Consider the following 24,389-nt stretch of genomic DNA (forward strand, 5'->3'; position numbering starts at 1 on the left):
CCGCTGGCCTGACTCCCTATTTCAGCAGAGAAACCTGGTCACTCGGAGTCAAGAGCAGCCAGGCCGCCTGGAGCCCTTGCCAGGGGCACTAGGGACTGGGCTGCTGCAGGCGCTTCACATAAGCTGCCATCTACCCACCACCCGCCCACCCACTGAACATTTCATTCATTTATCCAGTATTTCCCACTAGCCCACCAGGTGTACAGAAGTTCTTGAGATAACTGGGGCTAACCCAAGACCTGGCCCCTGGGCCTATGCTCAGGTTCTTCCCCAAGGCCCAGGGCCTTGCCGCCCTCTGCTGCCCTGGTTCTGCCTGTGCATCCAACTCCGCCTTCGAGGCCAGCTGCCATCCTGTCTTCTTGGCCTCACCTGCTGCCCAAAGGTTCTGGTCAAGAACAGCCTGGTCAGTGCTTGGGGCAACAGGAAGCCCTGTAAGAGGGCACCGTGGGAGAATGACCATGCAAAGCAAAGGTCACAGGTGGATGGATGTGCCCTCAAGATGCAGGCTTCAGTGAGGAAGATGGTTCCCCTCACTGGGGCTGCTCCGCACCTTGGCAGTGACCCCTCTGTGAGCCCAGGGCCTGGCACTGAGGAGGCCCTCTGGGAACACGTAAAATGGACACAGGCTAATCTTCCCAGAGTCTAGCCTGATGTTTGTGCCCACACTCAGGAGGCCTGGCCTGACGGAGCACACCGATACCCAGGCAGCAGGTAGGAGGCTGGGTGGGAGGCTGTCTCCATAGGCCTCCCTGGGGCTAGGTGGAGCAGCCTTTGGCTGGCCCCCTCCTAGGCCCTGGCTGTCTGATGAGATCCTATATGGGGCAGGACTGCCCTGGGTTAGAGTCCATTTGTTCAGGGGCCTCCCATAGACACGACTCCTTGGCCATACTGCAAAGCTGAGGCTCATCGTGAGCAAGGGAGCCCAGGAAGACACAGCACCCCTGAGATGTCTTCTGGGACCACTGGCCTCCCTATCGCTGCTGCTGAAGGGAGCTACCACAACACTGGTGGCCTGCCCTCCCACGGAGCCACAGCAGGGTGTGCTGGAGGGAGGCTGGAGGGGAATGAGGCAGTGGGCTCAGCTCCCCGCCTCCCCAGATGGACCAGTGGAATAAAATCAAACCAGCTTTAATACCAATATAATTCTCTCTTTTAAATATCACGTTCCCAGGACAGGGCACAGGGGCAGGCCCTAGGCAGGAAGAGTGAAGAGGAAATGTAGGAAAAAATGGAATGGATCACCAGAGCCTGCCTCCATCCTGCCCAGGGCCCCGCCAAACGGGGCACGAGGGCCCGGGCTGCCCAAAGGGGAAGGGGAGTTGACAGCAGCTTCCTCTGGTCCAGTTATTGCAGGGGTGAGGGGTGGGCTCCCTTCCCCTCTGTAGCCCCCCTATTTCTCAGGATTATTTCTGCCCTTCTGCCCAGTTAGATTCGGGGGCCTGGGCTCCTCTCATCTGGGAGAGGCCCCTTTGCCTAACACGGACTGTGGCTAAGGCGCGGGGGTCGGGTGGGGGAATGCCACTGGCCAGGCCCGGCCCGCTCAGTAACTGCTCTGATGGCCTGTGAGAATGTAGAGGTTGCTGTGAGCCCCCGGGTTGTCAGTGGGGATGCTCTCAAGGATGATGTCTCTGGAGGGGAGAAAGAACTGAAGGTGAGCAAGGCAGGAAGACACCTGGGGGTATCCATCTGGCCTCAGGGGCATCTGCAAGGGAGGCCCGGGCACCATGTCCTACCTGTGGGCCCCAAGCACTCGGAAGACCCTCGTCTCATCTGTGATCTCTTGGGTCACCTGGGAAGAAAAGGGACACTGAGGCCACCCCAGCAGGTCCTCTCCTAAGAGGTGGGGACAACTGGGTGGAGGACAGCCAGGTTCCTGAGTCCTATTCACCTCATTGGTATCCAGGCTACGGCCTTGCATTCCATGGCTCCAGAAGGCCAGCACGCTGTCCTGCAGACACACTAGGAGGGGCCAGGCTGTCATGAGCCCTATGCCTGCCCTGGGGAAACTGGCTTCCCCGGCCACACCCTGGGCCCAGGTCTGGTCCACAGAGGTCCTCACGGACCACAGGTGACCAGGATGACTCTTAAGAGGGGCTGGGGGACCTGACTGCTTGTCCCGCTGCCAGCCCCAGGCCCCTGGGTCATATCATGTACTCCAGCCTGGGGATACTCCCGCCCCCTCCCCTACCTCTGCCCGGCTCACTCACCCACAGTCTCAATGGGGAAGTCAAAGGTCAGCACAGGTGCCAGTGCGGCCGTGGGCTCGCCCAGCAGGTTGACAATCCTCACGCAGCCTGCACAAGGAGAGGGCTGGTGGATGGGGACGTGGTGGTTTCCTTCTTGGGAGGTGACCCACATGGCTTCCCTTACCCTCTACCCTCCAATGCACAAAGCCCTAACCCCAGGGGCACTCACGGTCAAAGCAGACCAGAACTGTGTCCCTGTCCACCTGGATCACCTGCTGGGCCGAGCCTGGAAGTCCCTCTGCAGGCAGAGAAAGGAGACACAGCCTGGCTGAGTCGGCAGCGCCACTGTGGCCCCGAGAGGAGGAGGGCCTTGGCCACGAGCACATGTCATTCTCGCAACAGCCGGGCAGGGCCAGGATGCCTAATCTCACTGCACAGCTGGGGAGCCGAAGCTCAGAGAGGCAAAGTGACGCTTCTGCAGGCTCACAGGGAGTGGGAGTGAGTCCCAGGGGGCTGGGGGAGGGCTGGGGCTCCGGAGTCAGGAGAACCAGGCTTCGTGACTCAGGTGCTGTGTGACCGTGAGTCTGAGCCTCTGGTTCCTCATCCATTACAGGCTGGATGATGCCGACCTTGCAGGGCCATTGTGAGGAATGAGAATGAGATCCTGTGGTTAAACCTCTGGTTTGGGGCCCGGGACCCAGGAAGGCCTTAGTCCGATGCACCCTTCCGTTCCTTTGCTCCCTGCCACTCACTCTGCTCCCCTGAGTGTCCCGACACCCAGCGTCCTTCCTGGCTTAGAACTGAAGCCCCTGGAGCCTGCCTCGCCCAATTTGACTCTCTCCCTATGATGTTGGTCAGTGTTTTCTTAGCTGCTGAGCCTTCTGGTCTAATGAAATCTCTTACAGGAACCCAGATGGAGGGAGGCTGGGAGCTTGCGCGCGCCTGGACCCCCAGCCCTCCTGCATACCAGGTGGTATGAGGACGTCAGGCGTCAGGCCGGCCTCCAGGGGCAGGACGTGGAACAGGACGCGGCAGCCAGGCCCCTCGGGGCCCTCGGCCCCCACGCACACCTGCGGTAGCTCCTTCCCGTCCAGCACCAGTGGCTCCAGCATCCCTGCTGGGCTGGGCAAGGGGCTGGAGAAGTTCTGGGAGCAGAAGGGGTGCTCAGGTCTCCATTTCTCCGCCCCAGGTCCCCTGCCACCCACCCGAGGGACCCTTTGGCCTTGCCCGCCCCGCCCCACACCTTCAGGAGCAGGAACTTCTGTAGCGGCTCGTACCACTGCAGCAGGAGCAGGCTGGCAGGCAGGGCAGCCAGCAGGAAGGTGCTGCCGGTGTAGGGGTTCCGCACTGCGAGAGAGCCGAGCAGTGGGCACCGGGCTGGGTTGGTGCCCAGCCGCTCCCTGGCCCCCTCCAGCTCAGCTCTTACCCACACGGCACTGCAGGCAGCCTTTCGTGTCAGGAATCTTGGTGGACAGGGCGAAGCGCCTGTAGGGGTGACAACCAGAGCATGTGTCACGGGTGCCGTCCAGGGTCAAGGCCCCCACAGAGCCCTAAAAGGTGGGTACTATTATCTTCCCTGCCTTCCAGGTGAGAGACTTGAGGCTGGGAGAGGCAAAGCGACTTGCCCTGTAACAAGCTGTGAAGGGCGCAGGGTCCGAAGCCAGCCTCCCGGCTCTGCCGCCCACCTCTGCAGCGTGGAGTGTCTGACTAGCCCAGGGGTCTGGAGCACAGAAGTCCCTCTAACTGCAACTTTGGGCAAGTCACTTAACTTCTCCACACTCGATGTCCCCATCTGCAGGACGGGATGACAGCGGCGCCCCCCTCACAGAGCCGCAGTGAGGACTAAGTGAGTTAATACACGGAAGGGCTCGCAGCAGAGCCTGGCACATCGTGCGCACGCGCAGAGGGCTGGCTTTTACCATCCTCCATCATTACTTTCACACCTATTTCCAGTCTTTGAAAATTCTTTTTTTTTTTTTTTTTTTTTTTTTGGCAAAAGCAGGGTATAAATGAAAAAACGAATGAAGAAATGAGGGCACGGATGGGCTGGGAGCTGATGCAGGCTCCAGCTCCTCCAGGCGCCCAAGTGCTTGCAGCTCACCCCTGTGCCACGTGGCCCCGTGTCATGGGCCGGCAAACAGGCCCAGAGATGAAGACTCGCGGGAAGAGGACAACGGCCTGCCCCCAGCCGCTTCAGCTGAGGCTACGGCCACGTGCAGCCAGTGGCTGGCTCACCTTGGTCCCTGGGAAGAGGCCGGGGTCCTTGTCCAGGTTACTGGCTGTCGCCCAACCCCCCGAGGGACCTTACGAGCCTGTTTCTTCCTCCGGGAACAGGGGTACATGTCGGCGGCCCAGCCACCTCCTCCCAGTGACCTAGGCCCTGTCTGTGCCCTCTGTCAGGATGTGGGCCCCGCCAAGGAAGCCAACGCCTGCCTCTCCGTCTGTCTGTCTGTCTGCCCCTCTGTCCTCACTTTTTCCCTTCCCTTGTTCCTCCTACTTTTCCCTAACTGGCCTTTCAGATGAGACAGAGATTTCTGTATTGTTTTTTTTTTTTCCCTCCAAACAATTCTGGTTCTCCACTGTTTACATTTGGACTGGACACTGGGACTCCATGATTTCCCAAACACACGCCCACAGCTGCCTGTGACTTGTTAGGGCGCTGATGGCCTGTGTGCTACAGATCCTGGGCCAAAGCGAAGACTGGCTTAGGGACTGAGCTCGGGAGGCCCTGCCCCGAGGCCAGGCCTCCAGGATGTGGTCCTCGAGTGCGCACCTGGCAGGAAAAACCTGGGTCCCCCATGTCCCCAGCTGCTGTAGCCGCCGGCCCATGGGCTCCCACCACCCACCTGGTCGACACAGCATCTAAACCCGTAAGCCCACAGTCTGGCCACCCGCCTTGGAACTCAGCCCCACCCAGCGCACGGCTGACGGAGGTCCCAACTCAACTGTGACAATACTGAATGCCGCTCCGCCCACAGCTGATAACAGCGCCACCCTTCCGCTGCCCGGGCCAAAACCTAGGAGTCATCCTTCGCTCCTCTCTCTCTCCCTTCTACCAGTTGTCAGGAAACCCTGTTGGCTCCGTTTTTGAAATGAAACCAGAATCCGACCACTTTTCACTTCGTCCACTGCTGCCCCATCCCAAGCCGCCATCACCTCTCACCTGATGATTGCGACAGCCTCCTGACAGGTCTCCTGCTCCTATTCTCATCCCCGGGAGTCTGTTCCCAGCACAGCGGCTAGAGTGGCCCCGATGAAAATCTCGGTCCACATAACTTCCGCAGTGGCCCTCAGGCTGCTCTGAGTCAAAGCCAAAGGCCTCGCTGAGGCCACAGGACCCTCCCACCTTTTCTCCCTCTCGCTTCATCTGTGTGGCCACACCGGTCTCCTTACTGGTCCTGCCCCAGGGCCTTTGCACAGATGTCCCCGCCCTCTGGGATGCCCTTGCTCCAGATATCCGCAGGGTTTGCTCCAGCACCTCCTCCACATCTTTGCTCAAACAGCGGCATCTCGGCGAGGTCCTTCCTGAACATCCCGTTTGGTTCGAAACCACAATCCATGCCCCACGCCCTCCGGCCCTCCTCCAGCTCCCAGCTCGTCACTCAGCACTCTCCCCTCTACGCATCACCACAGAACACACTCTTTTTTAATGTGGACTGTTGGCCCGCCTCTCTCGACAAGCCTGGAATATACAAAGGTCCCTTAGTTCACAGATGTATTTCACGCACCTAGAACGCTGCCTGGCACATAGTAGGTGCTGAGCGGAGATATGGCTGAACAAAGGAGGGACTCTGACTTGGACATCTCCCCGGGCACCTCAGAAAACACACGCCACAATCTGCTCCTCTGGAGGTCTCTCGACCCCTCCTCCCTCTCCCTCACGCTCACTCTGTGACCGGTCCTCAAACGCAGTCAATCCCACTTCCTCGACACTGCTTGATTCTCTCTGGTTCTCGCCACACCAGGCCCCACCATCTCAGGCCGCTATGGCGGCCTCCTTTCCAGGTGCCCTCAGCCTCCTCCTGCAGTTCCTCCTCCCCGCAGTTCCCACAGCTGGCCAGCAGATGCCTCTTGCTTTCATCTCTCCAGTCAAGCCCCTCTCCCTCCCGCCAGCTCCCGGAGAGAGCACCCAGGCCTGGCCCCCCAAGCTCCTCGTGCCCTGGCCACAGAGACTGGCTCAGGGCTGGGAATGGACCTACGCCAGACCAATGGGAATTGGCCCCCAAACTTTCGTGGGAATTACTTAGAAACAGAGGTTCCGGTTCCGCAGGGTTTTAGCGAGGGGAACGCTGGCCTGGAACTATGGGCCCCCATCAGTTGCCTGGAAAACCTATGTGGGCATAAAGGCGACAAGAGGAAAACAGCCAAGAGAAGCAGAAAGGTCCCCGATGATGCCCTTTACACCTGGATCCAGCCGGGCCTGCAGCTGACCCTACTCCTGGACCTTCAGTTACAGGAGCCATGAAATTCCCTTTTGTGCTTAAGCCAGTGAGTCGAATCACCTGCCTGAAACAGGAAGAACCCTGACTGACACACAGAGGGGTCCTTCTAGAATGCTTAGGGCTGCTCCGCCCTCCTCTCCCAGGCCAAACACCTTATAATTCCCCAGGTGACCGACATGCATTTATTTGCACGTGCCCTTCCCTGGGCCTGAAAGGCTGTTTCCTAACTCGTCTGCCTGGAAGACCGCTGTGCACTTCCACACTCCACTCCACACGCTCGCCTGACCCCTCTGAGGTCGCCCGCCCCTCCCCCCTCTCCCTCTAGTTCACCTCAGTACCAGGTGCTCACAGTCAAGGGCTCATTTGTCTCACCATCCCTAAGCCCAGCGTTGAGACCTGCTGAACACTAAGTGCTCAGCAAACATTTGCACCCCATCCTAACAACCACAGCTCCCACAATTTGCGAAACACTTTTGTATCCGCCGTCTCCTTCTTGCCTCCCAACAGGCCTTGGGCCAGGGGGAGGGAAGGCTGTTAGCTGCACTGACCGATGAAGAAACAGGGCTCGGAGAGGCAAAGAGACATGACTAAGCTCACAACATGTCTGAGACCCAAGGTCTCAGTGACAGGCAAGGCCATATTCCAACTCTGGCTCTGCCGCTCTGCCTGTCCCTGCTCCCCCCTCTCCCCCGCACGCTCGGGCTCCCCCAAGGCCCCTGACCTGGGGATGATGCGCTGGGTGAGGCGGTTGGTTGGGATGGACAGGGGGACCTGTTGCTGTAGTCGCCGCTGCTCAAATAGGCCGGGGAGGTCATGTGCCCAGATGTGCATGGATTTCCCTGCCGGGAAAGGGGAGAGGGGAACTCAGAGGGTTGGCAGGCAGGGGGCACCCGCTGCCTGTCCCACCCCGTGCCTGCCCCGATTTGTACCTGAGAGTGACAGCAGCACATTATTCACACAGTAGAGCCAGATGCAGCGATGTGAAATCAGCTGGAGGCCACGGAGCAACAGATGGACAGGGGGTCAGCACACCAGGGCCCCCCGAGGCCCTCCGCCCTCCACGGCCGACTGGGCCTCACCTTCTCCAGTGTATCCTCGTGCAGTTCATGCAGGTTGAGAGTGTAGATGCCTTCCTCGGCTCCCACCACCAGGAACTGATCTGCAGGTTTGGGTATGGGGTCAGAGGTCAGTCACGCCCCCTGGTCCAAGCTGGGGAGTCCCGAGCTCCCGCTTCCTCCTGCCCCTGGCCTACCCCGGGTGACAGGGTGAATCCACGTGACGGCAGCATGGATCCGCAGGGGGCAGCCATTGAAGACCTTGGAGAAGCAGGCACCCATCTGGGGAGGAGGCAGGAGACGGGTAAGGAAGCGCAGGGGCAGTGGGTGCGGGGCCGCAAGGTGGCGGGGAAAACTTACGTGCACCTTGGGGGTCGGCGGGAGCCCATGGCAAGAAGATCTCTGGGAGGGAAGGGAGGAGTCAGGGCTGACGTGACACCCTGGCCTCCCACCTCCCCAGTCTCCCCGTAGCAGCCCCTCACCTCAGGATCTTCCTGGTGCTTCATGGTGGCCCAGGAGGTGGGGAGAAGCGGGGGGCCGTCAGGGCCTAGGAGAGGCGGGGATGGGGTTCCTGCAGGCACAGACCCAATGTGAATTCCAGCCCCGGTCCCCACTCTGGGCTTGCTTTCTAGCCCCCCAAGCCTGGGACTCACCTGGGGGGCTGGAGAGAGGGTCCTCAGCCGGAAGCTCAGAGGGGGACGGCCCTAAGAACAGGGCCCGCTTGATGGTTCCTACGGCATCCTCTGGAGAATCCAGCTCCTGGCAGGAGGGTCGGTTTACCCTGTGACCTGGTCCCACCCCAGCTGCGCCGTCCACAGCCCTCCCCCGTCCCCAGCTCCAGCTTCCGTCCACTCCGCACCTGGAGTTCCACGGCTGGCCGGATGGTCAGGCTCCTATGGCAGATGAATCAGAGGGAAATGAAGTGTGACGAGTGACCGGGCCCAGGCCCCGCTGTCCCACGCCTCCCTGGGCCCAGCCCCTCACCTTTCCTCCAGGGCCTCCTGGACTGACTGCAGCAGGCTCCTGGGCAGGGAGGAGATGGGGTCAGAGGTCAGCCTTTTCTGCTGTCCCCAGCCCCTCCCACGCAGCCTCCCTCTCCCTCACTTACCCGCTCAGCTCCTCCTTTCCCAGGAGCGTCCACTCTTCTTCCCACTGTGAGGAAACCGCGACAGAAAGATGGGGAGAGAGACAGAGAGACAGAAAGGCAACGCTGAGAGGGCGACTGAGAGAAGCCGGGCAGACGGATGGGGAGCGAGATGGTAACAGGCAGGAGGCTTGTGAGAGGCAACGAGACCGGGGAAGAGGCAGAGAGACACAGGCGGCGCAGACGAGACGGAGGTAACGAGGGACCGCGGCTGTGGGGGTGAAGAGATGCCGCCGGGGAGACAGCGGGAGAGGAGAGAGACGATGACTCAGAGGACCAGTGACAGATACGGAGTCAGGCAGAGAAACACGCCGAACAGGGTGAGCGGGGGGCGGGAGGGGGCGGGGGGGTCTGGTGGATGACAGGACCACTTTTTAGAAAGGCAGGGTCACCTTGCCACCTCCCAGACGACTGTCCAGAAGAACTTGGCCCAGGAAGGAGGCCCCAGCCTTCCGTGTCCCTGGGTGGGACAGGCATGCTTGGACAGCTTTTCTAGGCCCGAGGACCAGGCTGCCACTGCTTCAAAGACCCTTGATTTGAGATGCTCGACCTCTAGCAGAGCGCATGCACCCTAGCCCACCCCTGCGGACCACCCTGCCCACACAGGCAGCTTCCTCACCGGCTCATTTAGTGGGTCCGTTTCCTTCCTGCGTGGGGCGCCGAATTTCACCTGGTGAACTGGGAGGCCCAGGGTATCCGGGTTAGGGGCGCAGAGTCTCAGGACTCGCCCCCACGCTCACACCAAATCCACACGCGTCACCCTCCACCAAAACCACATACTCAGGCCCCCCGCTACGACCGCACACACCGCTCACCCACCAAAGCCACACACTCAGCCTCTGACTCACACTGGATCTCTGAGGGGGTCCTCTCGGCCTGGCCGTGCTGCCCCCGGGAATGAATGGTGTCTGGAAACATGTCATAAGTCTAAGAAAGAACACAAAGGGTAGACACACACACACGGGTACTCACTTCACACCAGGTGTGCTTCACACACATCGACACGTTTTGTCGTCACAAGCCTGAGAGTACTAAGAGATGAAATGGCACCCTCATTCCACTAATGAGAAAATCAGCGCACAGAGGCAAGTAAGTGGCCAGAAATCACACGGAGGGCAGAAGATGGCTGAGCAAGGGTCACGGTCAGCCTTGGCCAAGGGCAGGAACCTATCAAGAGGGAGTAGAGCGAGGCCAGACCGGCTCAGGAAAGATTCCTAATGGGTGGCTCACCTGGAGGGAAGCTCCCTGTGCTGCCTCTTAAAGGGGCCTTGACCTATATTACTTTTGCATGCCTTACAACCAGGCCAGGCCGAAACCCGTTTCCCCAGCTGCCCTCACTTACCTCCAGGTCACAGTCTTCTGGGGAAAGGGTGCCCAGGTGGGGGTCATTGGCCTTGTCCAACAGCTGTGTCAGGAGAGCCCGAGGGAGCTGCTGGGTTGTGAATGGATGCTGGAGGATTGAGGAGGGCTCAGGTTGGTCCCTGGCCCCCAGGCCTTTGCTTTCGAGCATCGAGCCCCCTGCCCCTGCCCCATCCCCTGCCTCCCACCTGCAGAAGCTTCTCAGCTGTTGGCCTCTTCTTGGGGTTCTTGGTCAAGGCCAGCTTGAGGAAGTGGTGGAAATTCTGGGTCCTAGTAAGCACAAGAGCCCCCACACCTCAGGCCCAGGTTTGCCCTCATGCAGGGCATTCTGCCACCTGTCCCCTGCTGCCACTCCAGGAGAGTCTGCTGGGCCTGCCCAGGAAGAAGCCAACCCATGGGCAGCTGGCCTGAGCGACGCTGCTATTACGACATGGAGGCTCTTCCATCATCAACCATCTGCCCTTCCTCCCTGCCCGCAGCTTCCCGGGCCCTTCCCACAGATGGCCTGTGGAGGCCCAGAGAGGATAAGGCTCTTGAGGCTGCACCCTGGGAACTGGCGGAAGGCTCCTCCATCCCCTGTGCAGACTGGCTGGAAAGGGGACCCCTATAAGGGACACGGGTTCTCACCAGTGACTCTTGTCTCTCAGCTTAGGTGGCTGGAAGCTGCTCTTGGACATGAGCATCAAGGCCCTGCGGAAGCACAAGGTCAGGAGTCAAGGGTCAGCAGGGCCTTCGGGGTCAGGCAAAGGGCAAGTGTTCGACCGACCTCATGGGGTGCAGGTGGAATAAAGGGGGCTGCAGCTCGCCAAGCTCGATGGCAGTGATGCCCAGGGCCCAGATGTCACACAGCTCATTGTAGCCACCTTTGCGCTCCACTGCAGCCACCTCTGGGGCCATCCTAGAGGAGGGGTCACAGATGGGAGATGGCCAGGTGCCCCACTTGTGGCCCCCACCTCCTCGGCCCACGGTGCAGCCTCACCAGTACGGAGTCCCAATGAAAGACCTCCTCTTAGCCACAGATGCCGTCAGCTCCCCTGACACCCCGAAGTCAGCTGCAGAGAGAAAGAGCTACTCTCACCCTCCCTCTGACTGCCATGCCCCACCCACCTCCAGGGCTCAGGCTCAGGATGCACCTGGTGGGGCTCAGAGAGTAGGCAGCCCAAGTTCAGCTGCAACTGCCAAAGCCAGGTGCCCCTCCTGCGAGGGGTCAACCACCTTCCATCTCTGAGCACATGCTGAGTGCCCTGTTGGAATCCATACAGACCCAACCACGACTTCTAGCAGGAAGGGGGGTGCTGTTCTATTCCCTCAATGGGGAAACTGAGACCTAAGTGGTAAAGTGACTTGCCCAAAGACACCCAAGACTTGAAGTGCAGACTCTAAGACATCCGGAGCTCCCACGGAACCCTCACCCTAATTGTGTCCCTGAGGTACTGACCCAGCTTGACATCTCCCTGGAGGGTGAGGAGAAGGTTGGCTCCCTATGGGAATGAAGGAGAGAGAATCCTGTCTGGTGTTCCCGAGAGCCTCCTGCCCCCTCCCCTGATGCCCCAGGCCAGACCTCTACCTTGATGTCTCTGTGGATCTTCCCCTGAGAATGCAAGTGGTGCAGCCCCTGGGGACAAAGAGAAGCCTCTGAGAGCCACTTACCCAGCACCATCCCACCTCTCCAGAATCCCCTCTGAGGACTGGGGCCCCCCACCCAAGCCGCTTCCTCCTCCCCTCTCCCCAAACAGGAAGTGACTGAGCCAAGAGGGAAATGGGCTGCTTCCGGCAACAGGGCTGGGGCCCCTTCCCCCGGGACTCACAGCCCCTCAGGCCAGCCCTGCCTGAGGTACTCCATCCCCCCACCTCCCCACTGGCCAGCTGGGCTCCCTGCCACGGCTTCTGGGGATTGGGGGTGCTACTACCTTCAGTGCCTCTCGGCAGACATAGGCGATCTGCCGTTCCTCCAGGGGCCCGGTGGCTGAAATGGAAGGGGTAAGGGGTGTAGTGGGGGTCTAGGGGATATGCTGAACCCTCCCAGGCCACTCCGGGTGGGGAAAGCAGCAGGCATTGCTAAGGTGAAAGAAGTGTTGGACACATCCCCTCCCTGCACAGTTTAGAATACAGAGCCCAGAGAAGGGTAGTGTTTCTTTCAAGGTCACACAGCCATCGAGTGGAGAGGGGCCCAAGTTCAGGGCCCCATGTTGGCGTAGGGGTGGGGAGAAGTCTGTGGCCCTCTGGGGCCTGGAGTCCTGGCCCTCACCGTGGTAAATCTCCTGCAGGGACCCCCCTCCGCAGAACTCCATGCAGATCCACAAGCGGTCATTCCTGGGGGCACACAGAGCTGGGGTGGGCACATGGCAGAGCTACGTGGGCGCTGCCTGGGGGCAGGCAAGGAGATAAGCAGCCTCACCTGAGATAGCTGCCAATGTAGGCCACCACATTGGGGTGGTGGCACTCACGCAGGATGGTGATTTCCTGCTGCAGGGAGCTGATGTCGTCCCCTGGGGGAAGACAGGGCGTAGAAGGATCACCCTAACTCGGTGCCCTCATCTGCGAATGGGCACAGAGTGCTTCCTTCCTCTGGGCCAGACAGATGCCAAGCGACAGCACCTCCAGGGGTCTGCCTCTGGGGGGCAGGGGTGTCTTGGAAATGTCAACTCTTCGCCCCTCACGCCGTGCCGCCCGGCTCTCTGCCCTCCCTCCGGCGCAGAGGCCCTCACCTGGGTCTAGCTTGACTATCTTGACCGCGGCCAGTTCGGACGTGACCGTGTCGCGGGCCTGCAGGGGCGGAGGGGGGAGAAGCAGGATGAGGAGGGGGCGGGGCAGGGGCTGGATCCCGCGACAGGGCGCGGAGCCGGCACCCTCCTCTCTGTTCTCCCGCCCGACCAGCCGCCGGGCGCACCTTGTAGACGTCGCCATAGGTCCCGGCCCCCACGCGCTGCAGCAGCTCAAAGCGGTCCCGCGGGTCCTGCAGCGACACATCCCGCAGCAGCGCCATGGCCCGGCGCCGGGCGGGCCGCCGCGAGCTGCGGAGCCGCGGAGCCGCGGAGCCGCGGAGCCGGCGCGGGGCGGCGCGGGGCGGGATTGGGCGGGACCGCCAGGGCCGGCGCCTGTGGCTCAGAGGCTGCGTGGGCGGGGCCGCGGCCCGGGGCGGGGCCACGGGGTTGCCCCTGCGACCCGCCGGGAGGAGGCGCCCGCGGGACGGGCCCTCAGCGGGGTGGGGAAGCCCCGAGGCTCTTCCGCCAACCACCAGTTCCCGCGTTCTGCAGGTGAGAAGCCCGAAGGGCCGGAAGGCAGGAGGAAGAGAGGGCGCTTCACCCCCGACCCCACAAATTCCCAGATGAAGCATGAACATGTACTTTTTTTTTTTTTTTTTACAAAATGTATTCATCTTGGAACTGAAAAATAAATCTATGTACAAAACAGGAAGAGATCAAGCTTCCCTCACCCACTTGCAAACCCCTGCAGATTTCCTCTGGGGTCCCCCGAGACAGGCTGGACCTAGGGGAGGTTCCCAGAGGGTCGGAAGAGAGGTCTGCTCTGATCTGGGGCCAGTTTGATCAGGAAGGGGGCGGAGCTCAGGACTCACACAGGCCTGGGGCGGAGTTTCATGTCCCTGACTCGTGGGATGGGGAGGGGAAGAAGCTAGGATTTCCAAATTCTGGAAGTGCCTCTTAAGTACCTAAGGGTAGGGAGCGTGGATTCCCAAGGAATGGTATTCTGAAGTGCGGAATTGTTCTCCTAGGGGCCAAGTGGGGTCCTCGGTTCCCGCGCGAGAGGCGGCACCTGAGCGGCTAGGGTTTAGGGTAAAACCTCAGCCCCAAGAGCTGGGATCGATGCAAAATACTCGTTGGGCCGACGGTTAAAGCCTGGGTTCTGAGGTGGCGCCTGAGTCGTCATGGTTGGATCTTTGATTGGTGATGGGGACCAGGGTAAGGATTCAATCGTCCCACTGTGATTCTTGGGGGATGGGAGCTATATTCCAAAGACAGGGAACTGGAGTAGTCTGACTCCTGGGACCAGAGCTTCGGTTTCGGGTAAGGGTGGGGCTGGAGGCCGGACGTAGGCCCCCTTGGCCAGGGGCGGAGCCTGGGCTCAAGGAGGTGGGGCGGGGGGCTGGGTGGAGCCTTGACCCGGATGGAAGGCCGGCTGGAAGGCTGGCTCCGAGGGCTGACAAGTCCCAGGGTAGTTCAGAGGCTCTTGCGCTGCCTCTTGAGGAAAGAAAGAGTGTAGTCGCTGGGTGTAGACACCTTCTGCTTTTTCATCTGCACTTGTGATTGGGCGGTGAGCTGCAGCTTGATGGCGCTCGAGTTGATCTTGGTGGCTACCAGCAGCTCCTTCATGCCCTTCATTTTCTCACTCTGGAAAGTGAGAACCGGACCCTCTGGTGGCGGCGACGCGGTGGGCGCCGGTGCTGGTGCTGGAGCCACACCGCCACCTTCAGATCCACGAGCAGTGCTCGGGACAGTCCCTGGAGACTTCCGAGGGGGTGCTGGCACCGCACTCTGACCCGCACCTGGACCCTTGTCCAGCGCCGGCTTCTTGGGTGGCGGTGGCTCTTCGGGCTTGGACTCCCGCCGAGGGCCCCGTCGCCGGCCCTCCCGGGCTTCCTCGCCCCACGGCTCCTCTGCCTCCGCGGCCTCCGACTCACGGCTCACTATGCGCACCTTTTGCCGCACCTGGGCAGGATGGAGAGAGCAACCCTAGGGAAAGGCTGCAAGCCAGTGGCTGGATGCCCAGGACCTGGCCTCCGCCATCCTGCTCTCAGGCCTGTCTCTTATGCACGCAGACGCGATAAGCAGATCCCCTTCGGGGCCACAAGGGCTCTGGCTCCTCTGTAGCTGCTGTCACCACCTGTCCTCCCCAGTCCCCCTGTGCAGCTGCCCCTCACCTGTCCTTCGAAACGCCCTAGGGACTGCACAAGGAAGGTGGCCCAGCCCACGTGCAGCACCGGCGTGGGGCTGCCCTCTTCCCATTTGCAGATGCCATCGTAGAACCGCAGCAGATGAGCAAAGCACTCTGGGTCCTGGAGGGCAGACCCCTGGCTCTGGGAGCCCTGCGCAAGGGGGAAAGGAAAGGAGGGCACAGGTCAGGCCCCTCATCTAGGCAAAGAGCCCTGGTTCCAGAAGAGATGAGCACGGGGGGAGGACAGAACCCTGAGGACCTCTTTCCTTTTATAAACCCAGTCGTGAGCCAGGACCTGCGCATAGGGGGAAACACCGCTACCTCCGTCCCACCCCCCAGCTGAAGGAGAAGCCTTGGCCATGAGAGATGGGCTTCCACCCTATTTGCCGCAAGGCACAGGGTAGAAACCCCTAAAATACCCTCAGCTCCCTCCAACCCAAGCCCGAGACCTCAGCTACTGTCAGCGAACAGAGCTCTCCGCGCTGGGCCACCTTCCACCTGTCCCCAAGTTCTAAAACTGGGAGCCCTGATCAGGAGGGAAGGTGGACTCCAGTGGCACCCCCGCTCACCTGGGTCTGCTCCCCGGGCCGCTCCTCTCCGGCCTCCAGCAGGCTGGCTGCCTCCTTCAGCAGGTTGGGGATGACATCATTGGCTACTTCAAAGAATTCCTTGTAGATCTCCTCATCCTCCCGGCAGTAGTTGTAGCTATGAGAGCAGAAGAGCATGGTGGGGCCATAGCCTTAGTGGGTACCTCCAGGGACCTGCTAGGGACCTGCTGGGGGATGGAGTCCAGGTTTCCTTTCCTGGGTCATCCAGGGACTGGGTGAGTGGTTGGGGTCCTCACTCAGAAATGGTGTCTGTTAGTTGAGAACGAGAGTGAGAAGGGGGCCATGGGGCTAGGGGTGCAGGCTCCACTGACAGATGATGGTTGGAAATTAACAGGGGAGGGGAGGGAAGGAAAGGTGTGAGGCCCTCGTCAGGGGATCCAACCTCCTGGTAGATGGTAGATGGTAGATGGTGGCCCTGACTGCCTAAGGGCTAGAAGAAGGGATGGGGCTTGGGACCCAGGCCTCACTCCTAGGTGAAGATGGTTAGAAAGTGAGTGGAAGGGGAAGAAAGAGTGGGCTGAAGCCCTAGCGAGGGGATCCTCACTCCTGGATGACAGTGGCAGTGTCGGCCCAGGCCTGTAGGGCTTCGCGCACATTGCGGTTGCGACAATGGTAGCCGGCCAGATACATGTAGGGGTAGATGTGCTCATCCCGGTAGTAGGTCTTGGCTGAAGCAATGCCCTGGGAACAGAGCAGAGGGGCCTCAGGGAGGCAGCCCCCAGCTGTACCAGATGGCACAAACGCTGCTGTCATTCCCAGCCGAGAAAGGCCGCTAGGCAAGATCCCAGAGCCTCATCCCCAATCCTGCCTCCACCCCCTGCCACCCGCTCTACCAGGTCCTTCTCCCTGAGTCTTCAGGACTGCTGGCTGAGGCCTGGGCCAGAATGCAGGGAGTGGGGACTCCCACAGAAAAAGGCCTAAAGAAGGGAAGGGGCCTGTCCTCCAAGCTCAAGGCACATCCCTTTCCCAGGCATTCCCACACACTGCTACAGAAACACCAAAGCCTTCCAAGCCCAGCCCGATGTCCCTTCTGCCCGCCCCCTGCACCCTACCAATTAACACCCTCTCCTCAGTGCCCCTACATCTGACCTCTGTCATACTCTAGAAAGGACAGTGACAGGCAGCAGAGAAAGCAAGGCTGAGGGGATCAATCCAAGTCCTGACACTCCCGGAGCACCCCTCAGCCGTGACTGCACTGAATATGCACAGGGTAAATACGAAGTGGGTGACAAACCTCAAAACACACAGAGCTCTTCTCTTCCCTGCCCCCTCACAGTCCCCATGTAGAAGGGAGCCCTAGCCACTATTGGGTCTCCCTTTGGTACCCTCCTGAGATATGCCCACCTTGTGGTAGAGGGTGAGTGGGTCTGGCCGGCCGGGGGTGGGCTCCAGCTCCTCCAGGTCTGCTAGGTTCCCCAGTGCCATGGGGTACCTAGAAAAGGGTCATGAGTTCAGGCTGCAACCCAGCCCTCTGGCCCCAAGGCCCAGCCTGGCTACTTCCCCCTACTGACCTTTCCAGATGTCCCAGGTCATAGAGCAGCCAGAGCAGCTTCTAGGGGCCAAAGAGAGAGGTATGAGCTGTGGGGAGGGCTGGGGGGTCCTCAGTCTACCACGGAGAGGTGAGGTCCAGCTCCAGGAGAGACCTCCCAGAAGGCGGGAAGAGCCAGAATTCAGGAAGCAGTCCCTTACTGGAGTCAAAGCCCTTTCATGTCTCAATTCCTCTCCCCCAAGAGCCCTGGAAAAGGAACTGTTAGCCCTGCTGCAGACGGGGAGCCAGAGCTCAGGGAGGGAAAGTGGCCGCCGCCCGGGGCCCCACGGGAGCACCTCACCTGCTGCAGCTGCAGTAGTTCCAGCGAGTCGGTGTGCAGGTCAATGGAAGGGTTGATGGCACACACCATGAATGCCACTTCCATCTTTCGGTCACAGCGCATGTATGATCCTTTCAAGTACAGCCAGCTCTTGGGAGAGGACAAGACCAGATGTCTCATGATGGCCCACCTGTGCCTGCTCCAGGGAATGACAGCTAGGAAAGGGGCCCTTCTTTGTTCCCTCCCTGACATATATAGGTGGTGATGGGAAGAGGGGAGTGTGGCACAGGAAAGCATGGCCCCTTGGGCGGCTGGAGTGTGAAGGGGACAGGTGAAGGGGAGGCAATACCCGTTCGGCCACGCCCGCGTTGACTGTCTGGCCCCTGCGGTCCTCATTGCCCTTGCCGTGCCAGGTGACCTCAGCTGTCTGTTCTCCATTGGGCCCAAACACTACCCACGCATGATCCTCAGACAGGGCCAGGTGGACATCCCGGAGACCCAGAGCCTGGCAGGCCCCCACCACAGCAAAGGCCACACCAGAGCTGTCCAGTTTGGTGCCTGTGGGAAGGGGAGGTAATGAAATAGGGTCCTTTGGGCTCCGACCTGGAGGAAGGCGGTTAGGCAGTAAGGGGCCATGTTTGTTCCCTCCCACCCGCACCTCCAAGCCTGTGCCCAAACCTCAGACACACCTGCATGACCTCTTTATTCCCTTCTCCTGTGTCCAAAGCCCCTCCCTCCCTCTTTACAACCCCATCCTCAACAACAGACCTTGGATCTTCCATAGCTCCACCTGGTCTTTGACCCTGTCCCTTTTCTTTCTCGGAAAACATATTTCTACTAATTTAAGGATTTCCTCATTTTATTGTGCCTAGCAGATTATAACAGAGCTGGCAAAAATAGGACCCCTGGCCAACACTCTTTTTTCACACATCCACTGGCAAATACTCCCAATTTATCTCTGTATTCTCTCCCTGCTAAGCTCAGAAGCAGCCTGTTTCCCTCTCAATATGGCACTACAGGACGTGACTGCCAGTCAATTGTACTTGGAGAAAAGAAAGACCTTTGCAAGCCCTGAGTCTTAAGCCTTCACCAGAAGTGAAGCCCCTGGTCTGTTCACCTTCAAAACAATTTCACAGATATTTAATTGTCTCAAATGTAGCCTGATTATGGCTCCTCCCTTCCCCTCCTCCCCAATCTGCTGGGGCCCTCTGTGCCTCATGCTGGGCTGCAGAACTCCTGCAGCTGCTCAATGAGAGGGATGAGGGCTGCTGAGGGAGCAGAGGATAGATGGTGGATTTGGAGCCAAGTGACTGGGGTCCAGTCCCAGCCCTGCCGTTCTGTGGCACAAAGTCACCTCTCTCTAGGCTTGTTTCCCTAACTGCAAAAAGGGTATTAACACCTGCCCCACCTCTCAAGAATTACAGGTCTCAAAGGGGCTCTGTAAACCATCCAGTGTTGTGAAGAGGTGGGCCAGGGTCCTCAGGTGGGACAAGATTCTCGCCCCTTGCCACCTGTGGGGCTCCAACCTGTGATGAAGCTGAAGAGAGATTGGATGTGGGCCCGATCCTTGAAGTAGGAGCGGCTGAGGCTGTTCCAGATGACATCGGAGACTTTCTTCACCAGCTCCCGGCTGGAGACGCCCCCTTCTCGGGGGTACAGAGACAGGTCGACGGCACCTCGGATCTGGGCGGTGAAGCGGGCATAGAGCGCAGCGATGATGGATAGGTCGGCAACTGGGAAGTAGGTGAGGCCGCCAGGAGGGTCGGGCGCAGGGCTGGGCTGGAAGGTGAGCTCTGGCACATTGGTGGGGATGACGCGGTTGACAGCTAGGAAATGCTCCACAAAGCCTAGTACCAAGGATAGGAGCACCAGGTCCGGCTCTTCTCGGCCCAGCTCGGCTGCAAACAGGCGCACCACGTCGTCGATGGAGCGCAGCGGGAATAGTGTCTTCTGGGCGGCCTTCAGCCCCATGGCGGCGGGCCTCGGCCTGCAGGCGAGCCGGGGGAAGGAGGGTCGGGTGGGCATGGCCCGGGAGACCCCTCCCAAGCTCGGCTAAGGTTCCATCTCCCAACTCACACAATCCCTTGCTTCCCCACCCCCTTCACTCTGCATTCATCTGCTCCCTTCTTGCCTTGATGAGACGCCCTCAGCCGAGGCTGTAGGGCCTCCTCGTCCCCGACAACCCCGGAGCCCCGGCTTCGATGGGGGTGCGCCCCTAGAACCCTGCTGAGGACCCCCAATGGCCGCCCCGCCCCTTCTCTACGACCGTACCCCCGAACTCCTAGAGTACGTCCGGAGGGCGCTCCCAAACCAAACCCTCAAAACCCAAGAAGAGTCCTGGCCTCAGTCCCCCGCGCCCACCTCCGCGCTTACATCCCACACAAGGCACCGCGGCGCCAGCCGCCTGGAGCCTACTGGGAAATAGAATCCCGCCCCTTCGGGCCGCACTGCCTGCCGGGAAGTGAAGTCCCGGGCCGTCTCCTGCTCCTGCTGGAGCCTTGAAATGGTGGCCGGCCGGGTCATACGCGATGCCTTATGGGAGTGGTAGTCCGCTGCTCTGGGCTCCCCAGAGGTAGGTGAGGAGTGGAGGTAGCGCCACCTTTCTGAGGCCTTCAGGGATTGGTCGTCCCATTTTATGCAGACAAGGTAGCAGCGGGACCGCAGTGCCTTCTGGGATTTGTAGTCCCGAAAGTGACCTGGCACTCCCGGGCGGTCCCTGAGTGTCTGTAGGTTATCACGTGTCGACTAGATGTGAGGAAAATGGATATTTTCAGACATTGCTGGAGTGTAAATGTGTTCAGCCACTTTAGTTAGATGTTTATCAGTATCCATTAACACGTAAAAGTGCCAACTCTGTGTCTAGCATTTCTTTCCCAATTCTTCTCATGTGAAAATTTAAGGTGTGTGAGAAGAATAGAATCTAAAGAATCACTAGTTATTTGTAAATGAAGAATGAAGTAGCTCTATGTGTCCTGAAATAGATCTTATGGATCGTATGGTAGGATAGTATTTACATTAACATTTTAAAACTTCAAAATAATACTAACTAATTTCTCAGAGGCATTCATTCACTGCCCTACTCATTCAACAAACAGATTTTTGGTGTCTACAATGGGCCAGGCATTCAATTCTAGGCACTGGATGGATACATAGCAATGAATTAAACATCAAATTTCTGTCCTTCACCTCTGCGGGTTTTCATCTTCAAGATCCATAAACCTAGTCTAATCACGAGAAAACATCTGGCAAACCCAAACTGAGGGACATTTAACAAAACACCTGATCAGTACTCCTCAAACATGTCAATGTCACGAAAGACATGGAAAGGCTAAGAAACTGTTGCAGATTAGAAAACACTAAAAAGAGAGGACAACTAAATGCAATACGGCATTCTGGACTGAATCCTGAAACAGAAAAAGGACATTAAAGGGAAATCTGGTGAATAGGGTGGCTAACTGTCCCAGTGTGCCCAGGACTGAGGGGACTTCAGGGGTATGGGACTTTTAAAACCAAACCAGTCAAATCTTGAGCACCTCAGAGCTCTGCTTGTGAAATTCAAATAAAATTTGTAGCTTCATTCATGGCTTTCATCAATTAGTTTTGACAAATATACCATGGTTAACATTAGGGGAAGCTGGGTGAAGGGTATATGGGGATAAGATCACCAAGGACTGAGTTCTGGGTTCTCCTTCATGTAGAAGTTGGAAGACCAAGAGGAACCAGTAAAGGCATCTGAGAGGGATCCACCAAAGACATAGGAGGAAAACCAGATGAGCATTTGGTGCAGAAGACCATGCACCAAGGCAGAGGCATGATCAATAGTGTCAAACGCTGCTCACAGGTCAGCAAGCTGAGTACCAAGGACTGACTTGATTTAGTTCGGTGGGAGTCCCCAGTGGCCCCATTAAGAACAGTTTGGGAGAAAAAGCCTGAAGTTCTGGGCTCAAGAAAAATAGCAGGAAAGAAATTGGAGACCATGATAATATACAGCTCTTTCAGGGAACTTTGCAGCAAAGGGAAGGAAAAAAATAAGATGGCAGCCGGGAGCAGGGGCACGGAGAGTGTCAAAGAAGGTCGTTGTTGCTGTGTTTAATAGGAGATCCTTGAAGGACTGATGGCCTTAAACAAGTGGGGGGAATGGGAGTTCCTGAGTGACAGGTTTGGCATTTGCTAAGAGCACAAAGAGTTTATCCACAATAATTGGAGAGAAGGCAGAATACACAGGCACATGTGGTGGGTACTTTAATTTTCTCAATGAAATAGGAAGCCTAGTTGGTCTCTCACCCTCCCTTCTTCACACTTGCTCACATGTCCCCTTCTCAATGAGGCTGACCCAGCCCTGACAAAGTCCCTCCACCCAGCTCTACTATGTTAACTTCTCTAAAGCATTAACACATTCTCAACAAAGGCACTACTGACATTTTAGGCCAGATAATTCTTTGTATCTGGGGGCCGTACTATGCATTGTAGAATGTTTGGAAGCGTCCCTGGCTTCTACCAACTAGATGCCAGGACCCCTCTGCCCATTGTGACAACTATAAATGTCTCTGGACATTGCCAAATGTCCCCTGGGGATGTTTGCCCCCAGTTGAGAACCACTATTCTAGCATATAATTTATTTCTTTGTTTATTGTTTGTCTCCTACCACCAAAATATAAGCTTCTCAAGAACAAAGAATGTGTTTTGTTCACTGATGTGTCCTATGTGCCTAGAATAGTGTCAGGCACATAATTGGTGTCCAACAAATATTTGTGGAATAAATAAATACGTTCATGCAAAAAAGTGACTATAGTGATAGACCTGGAAATTAGTCTGTGTGAGGAGGGATATAAGGACATAAGAGGGATGAGGGACAGCAAAAGTGTGACAAAATCGATGGATTGTAAGTTCCAACGGGGTCCAAATTTTATTGGAGTTGGGGTGCTAGAGAGCTGGAAAAATGAGGGTATTGGTTGGAGAGTGGGGTACTTGAGATCGAGATTATGGGGAGCGGGTTGTTGTTATTAGCAATGAAAAGACCGAAAGCCCTGCTTCCAGCAGAAACATAACACAAGGTGCACGTGTAATTTTAAAATTTCTAGTAGCTATGCTTTAAAAAAGTAAAAAGATATAAGTGAGGTTAAATGTAATAACATATCCAAAATGTCGTTTCAACTTGTAATCAATATAAAAATTATTGACAATTTATATATTTTTTTCCTAAGTCTTTGAAATCCGGTATTTGTTCTAAACTCACAGCACATCTCAGACTAGTCTTATTTCAAGCGCTCAGTAGCCACATGTGACCACTGGCTCCCGATAGGATGGTGCGGCTCTCTCATATGGCTGTGGGAGTGAGTGGCTGGGATGGGGCAGAAAACAAGATCACAGAAGAAGAAGAGCCCAAGGAACTGAGAGGCCCGGCAGTTGAATCATCCATAGGCATATCGAAGCATCTAAGAAGTAAAGCAGGAGTAGGACAGAGAGAGTGACAGCAAGCCAGGAGCTAAAATTATCCACGGGTTGGGAGATGTCAGAAGCAAAGTGAGTAGTATAAGCTGATAATTTGAGTCTGAACCTGAGTGTTTGAAAGGAGGAGGGAGGAGGATACCTTTAAGTGGCAACGAGGATTCAGGAAGATGCCCACCCCGCCTCCAGGCACAGTGGAAGGAGGGGTATGGAAAGTCTGTGGGATGTGAGGGGGAGCAGTAGTGACCTCAGGGAGGTTGAGGTTTCTGCCAGAGCAGGAGGGTTAAAGGCCATTGGCAAAAAGGGATGAGGACACAGGGGATTTTGCTAAAGATAGACCAACAGCTCTAGAGGGCACAGGGGACAGCTATCAGGGGCCGAGGATGGCCAGAAAAAGGAGTGGCCAGAGCTATGGAGAACCTAGAACGCCTCAGTCCCTGCTGATGAAACTCACCACAGGGATAAAGGCAGGACCTGTTCTGATGGTCTTGACGCAAGGGTGGGCTGGGGACGGCTGTAAGTGTGAGGACACTGAGGGCAGGGGTTCCTGCCAAGGTACGAAGGGTCCCAAGACTCTGACTTGGATCCTGTTGATGGAGGCAAAGAGGTGGGGGGAGATCTGTCTGCTAATATCTATGCATGGACAAATTTGGAGCACATTAACCATCAACTGACCATATGGGCGAGCAGAGAGAGTCAAAAGGAATTCAGCCTCTTTATAAAATAATAAAAAAAAAATGTGTATTGTTATTAATGTAAAATAGCATCAGATATGTAATATTTTTAAAAAATTTATTTAATTAGTTTCAAGTATATTTGGTTAGACATAAAATGATCCCCCCAATTGCTCTCTCCCTCCCCTGGCCCCCCGCCTAGCCAATATATTAATGTTAACTGCATTCCCTATACCATGCTCCCCATCCCTGTGGCCATCCAACAGCTACTAATTTGTACTTCTTTAACCCTTCACCCCATTCTCCTAGCCCCCCAACCCCTCCTCCCCTCTGTCCATCACCAAATTGTTCACTATATTTGTGAGTCTGTTTTTGATTAGTTTGTTCTTTTTATTCCTTTGATTCTGCATATAAGTGAAACCATATAGTGTTTATCTTTCTCTGTCTGACTTAAATACCTTCTAGGTCCATCAAAGTAATATCTTTGTCCATCCCCTTCCTTTTGGTCTCTGTGTGTCTTTTAATCTGAAGTGAGTCTCTTATAGGGAACATGTAGGGGTCTTGTTTTCCTTTCCATTCATCCATTCTATCTTTTGGTAAGAGCACTTAATTCTTTTCCATTTGAGGTACTTACTGATAGAAATGTAGTCGTTACCATTCTTTATTCCTATTTTTGATACATGTTTTTTTCTTTTTAAAGAAGTCTCTCCAACATTCCCTGTAATACTGGCTTGGCGGTGATAAATTCTGTTAGTTTATTTTTGTCCGAGAA

General features: G+C 57.2%; 2 protein-coding genes across 9 annotated transcripts; both read right to left on the reverse strand.

Annotated features, from left to right (window-relative positions):
• Positions 1-1,112: 1,112 nt before the first annotated feature.
• MAP4K2 (mitogen-activated protein kinase kinase kinase kinase 2) lies at positions 1,113-13,251 on the reverse strand. Of its 5 annotated transcripts, none has more exons than XM_016157653.2 (32): positions 13,077-13,251; positions 12,895-12,952; positions 12,585-12,675; positions 12,435-12,499; positions 12,097-12,152; positions 11,754-11,801; positions 11,625-11,667; positions 11,166-11,238; positions 10,953-11,084; positions 10,814-10,876; positions 10,375-10,456; positions 10,170-10,277; positions 9,676-9,754; positions 9,447-9,505; positions 8,792-8,835; positions 8,668-8,706; positions 8,543-8,576; positions 8,337-8,442; positions 8,166-8,230; positions 8,044-8,085; positions 7,881-7,965; positions 7,708-7,787; positions 7,558-7,618; positions 7,350-7,467; positions 3,613-3,671; positions 3,430-3,533; positions 3,154-3,331; positions 2,416-2,484; positions 2,208-2,294; positions 1,889-1,959; positions 1,734-1,789; positions 1,113-1,628 (listed from the first exon to the last, which is right to left on the reverse strand). In XM_016157653.2, exons 1-32 carry the CDS (start codon positions 13,170-13,172, stop codon positions 1,541-1,543), a joined length of 2,439 nt encoding a protein of 812 aa, XP_016013139.2. In that variant the 5' UTR covers positions 13,173-13,251; the 3' UTR covers positions 1,113-1,540. The 5 variants fall into 5 exon arrangements, with proteins under 5 accessions (XP_016013139.2, XP_036076200.1, XP_016013129.2 ...); XM_036220307.1 differs by having other exon boundaries at positions 8,166-8,254; positions 10,170-10,256; positions 13,077-13,215; XM_016157643.2 differs by having other exon boundaries at positions 8,166-8,254; positions 13,077-13,215.
• Positions 13,252-13,435: 184 nt separating this feature from the next.
• Positions 13,436-19,999, reverse strand: MEN1 (menin 1). Of its 4 annotated transcripts, none has more exons than XM_016157596.2 (10): positions 19,869-19,999; positions 19,022-19,482; positions 17,845-18,053; positions 17,517-17,645; positions 17,199-17,239; positions 17,032-17,119; positions 16,232-16,368; positions 15,649-15,784; positions 15,066-15,230; positions 13,436-14,853 (listed from the first exon to the last, which is right to left on the reverse strand). In XM_016157596.2, coding segments are annotated over exons 1-10 (1,857 nt in total). In that variant the 5' UTR covers positions 19,871-19,999; the 3' UTR covers positions 13,436-14,364. The 4 variants fall into 4 exon arrangements, with proteins under 4 accessions (XP_016013082.2, XP_016013086.2, XP_036077186.1 ...); XM_016157600.2 differs by having other exon boundaries at positions 19,857-19,957; XM_036221293.1 differs by lacking the exon at positions 19,869-19,999 and adding an exon at positions 19,627-19,849.
• Between the last annotated feature and the right edge of the window lie 4,390 nt (positions 20,000-24,389).

Source organism: Rousettus aegyptiacus, unplaced genomic scaffold, assembly GCF_014176215.1.
Source record: "Rousettus aegyptiacus isolate mRouAeg1 unplaced genomic scaffold, mRouAeg1.p scaffold_m13_p_5, whole genome shotgun sequence".
Lineage (NCBI taxonomy): Eukaryota > Metazoa > Chordata > Mammalia > Chiroptera > Pteropodidae > Rousettus > Rousettus aegyptiacus.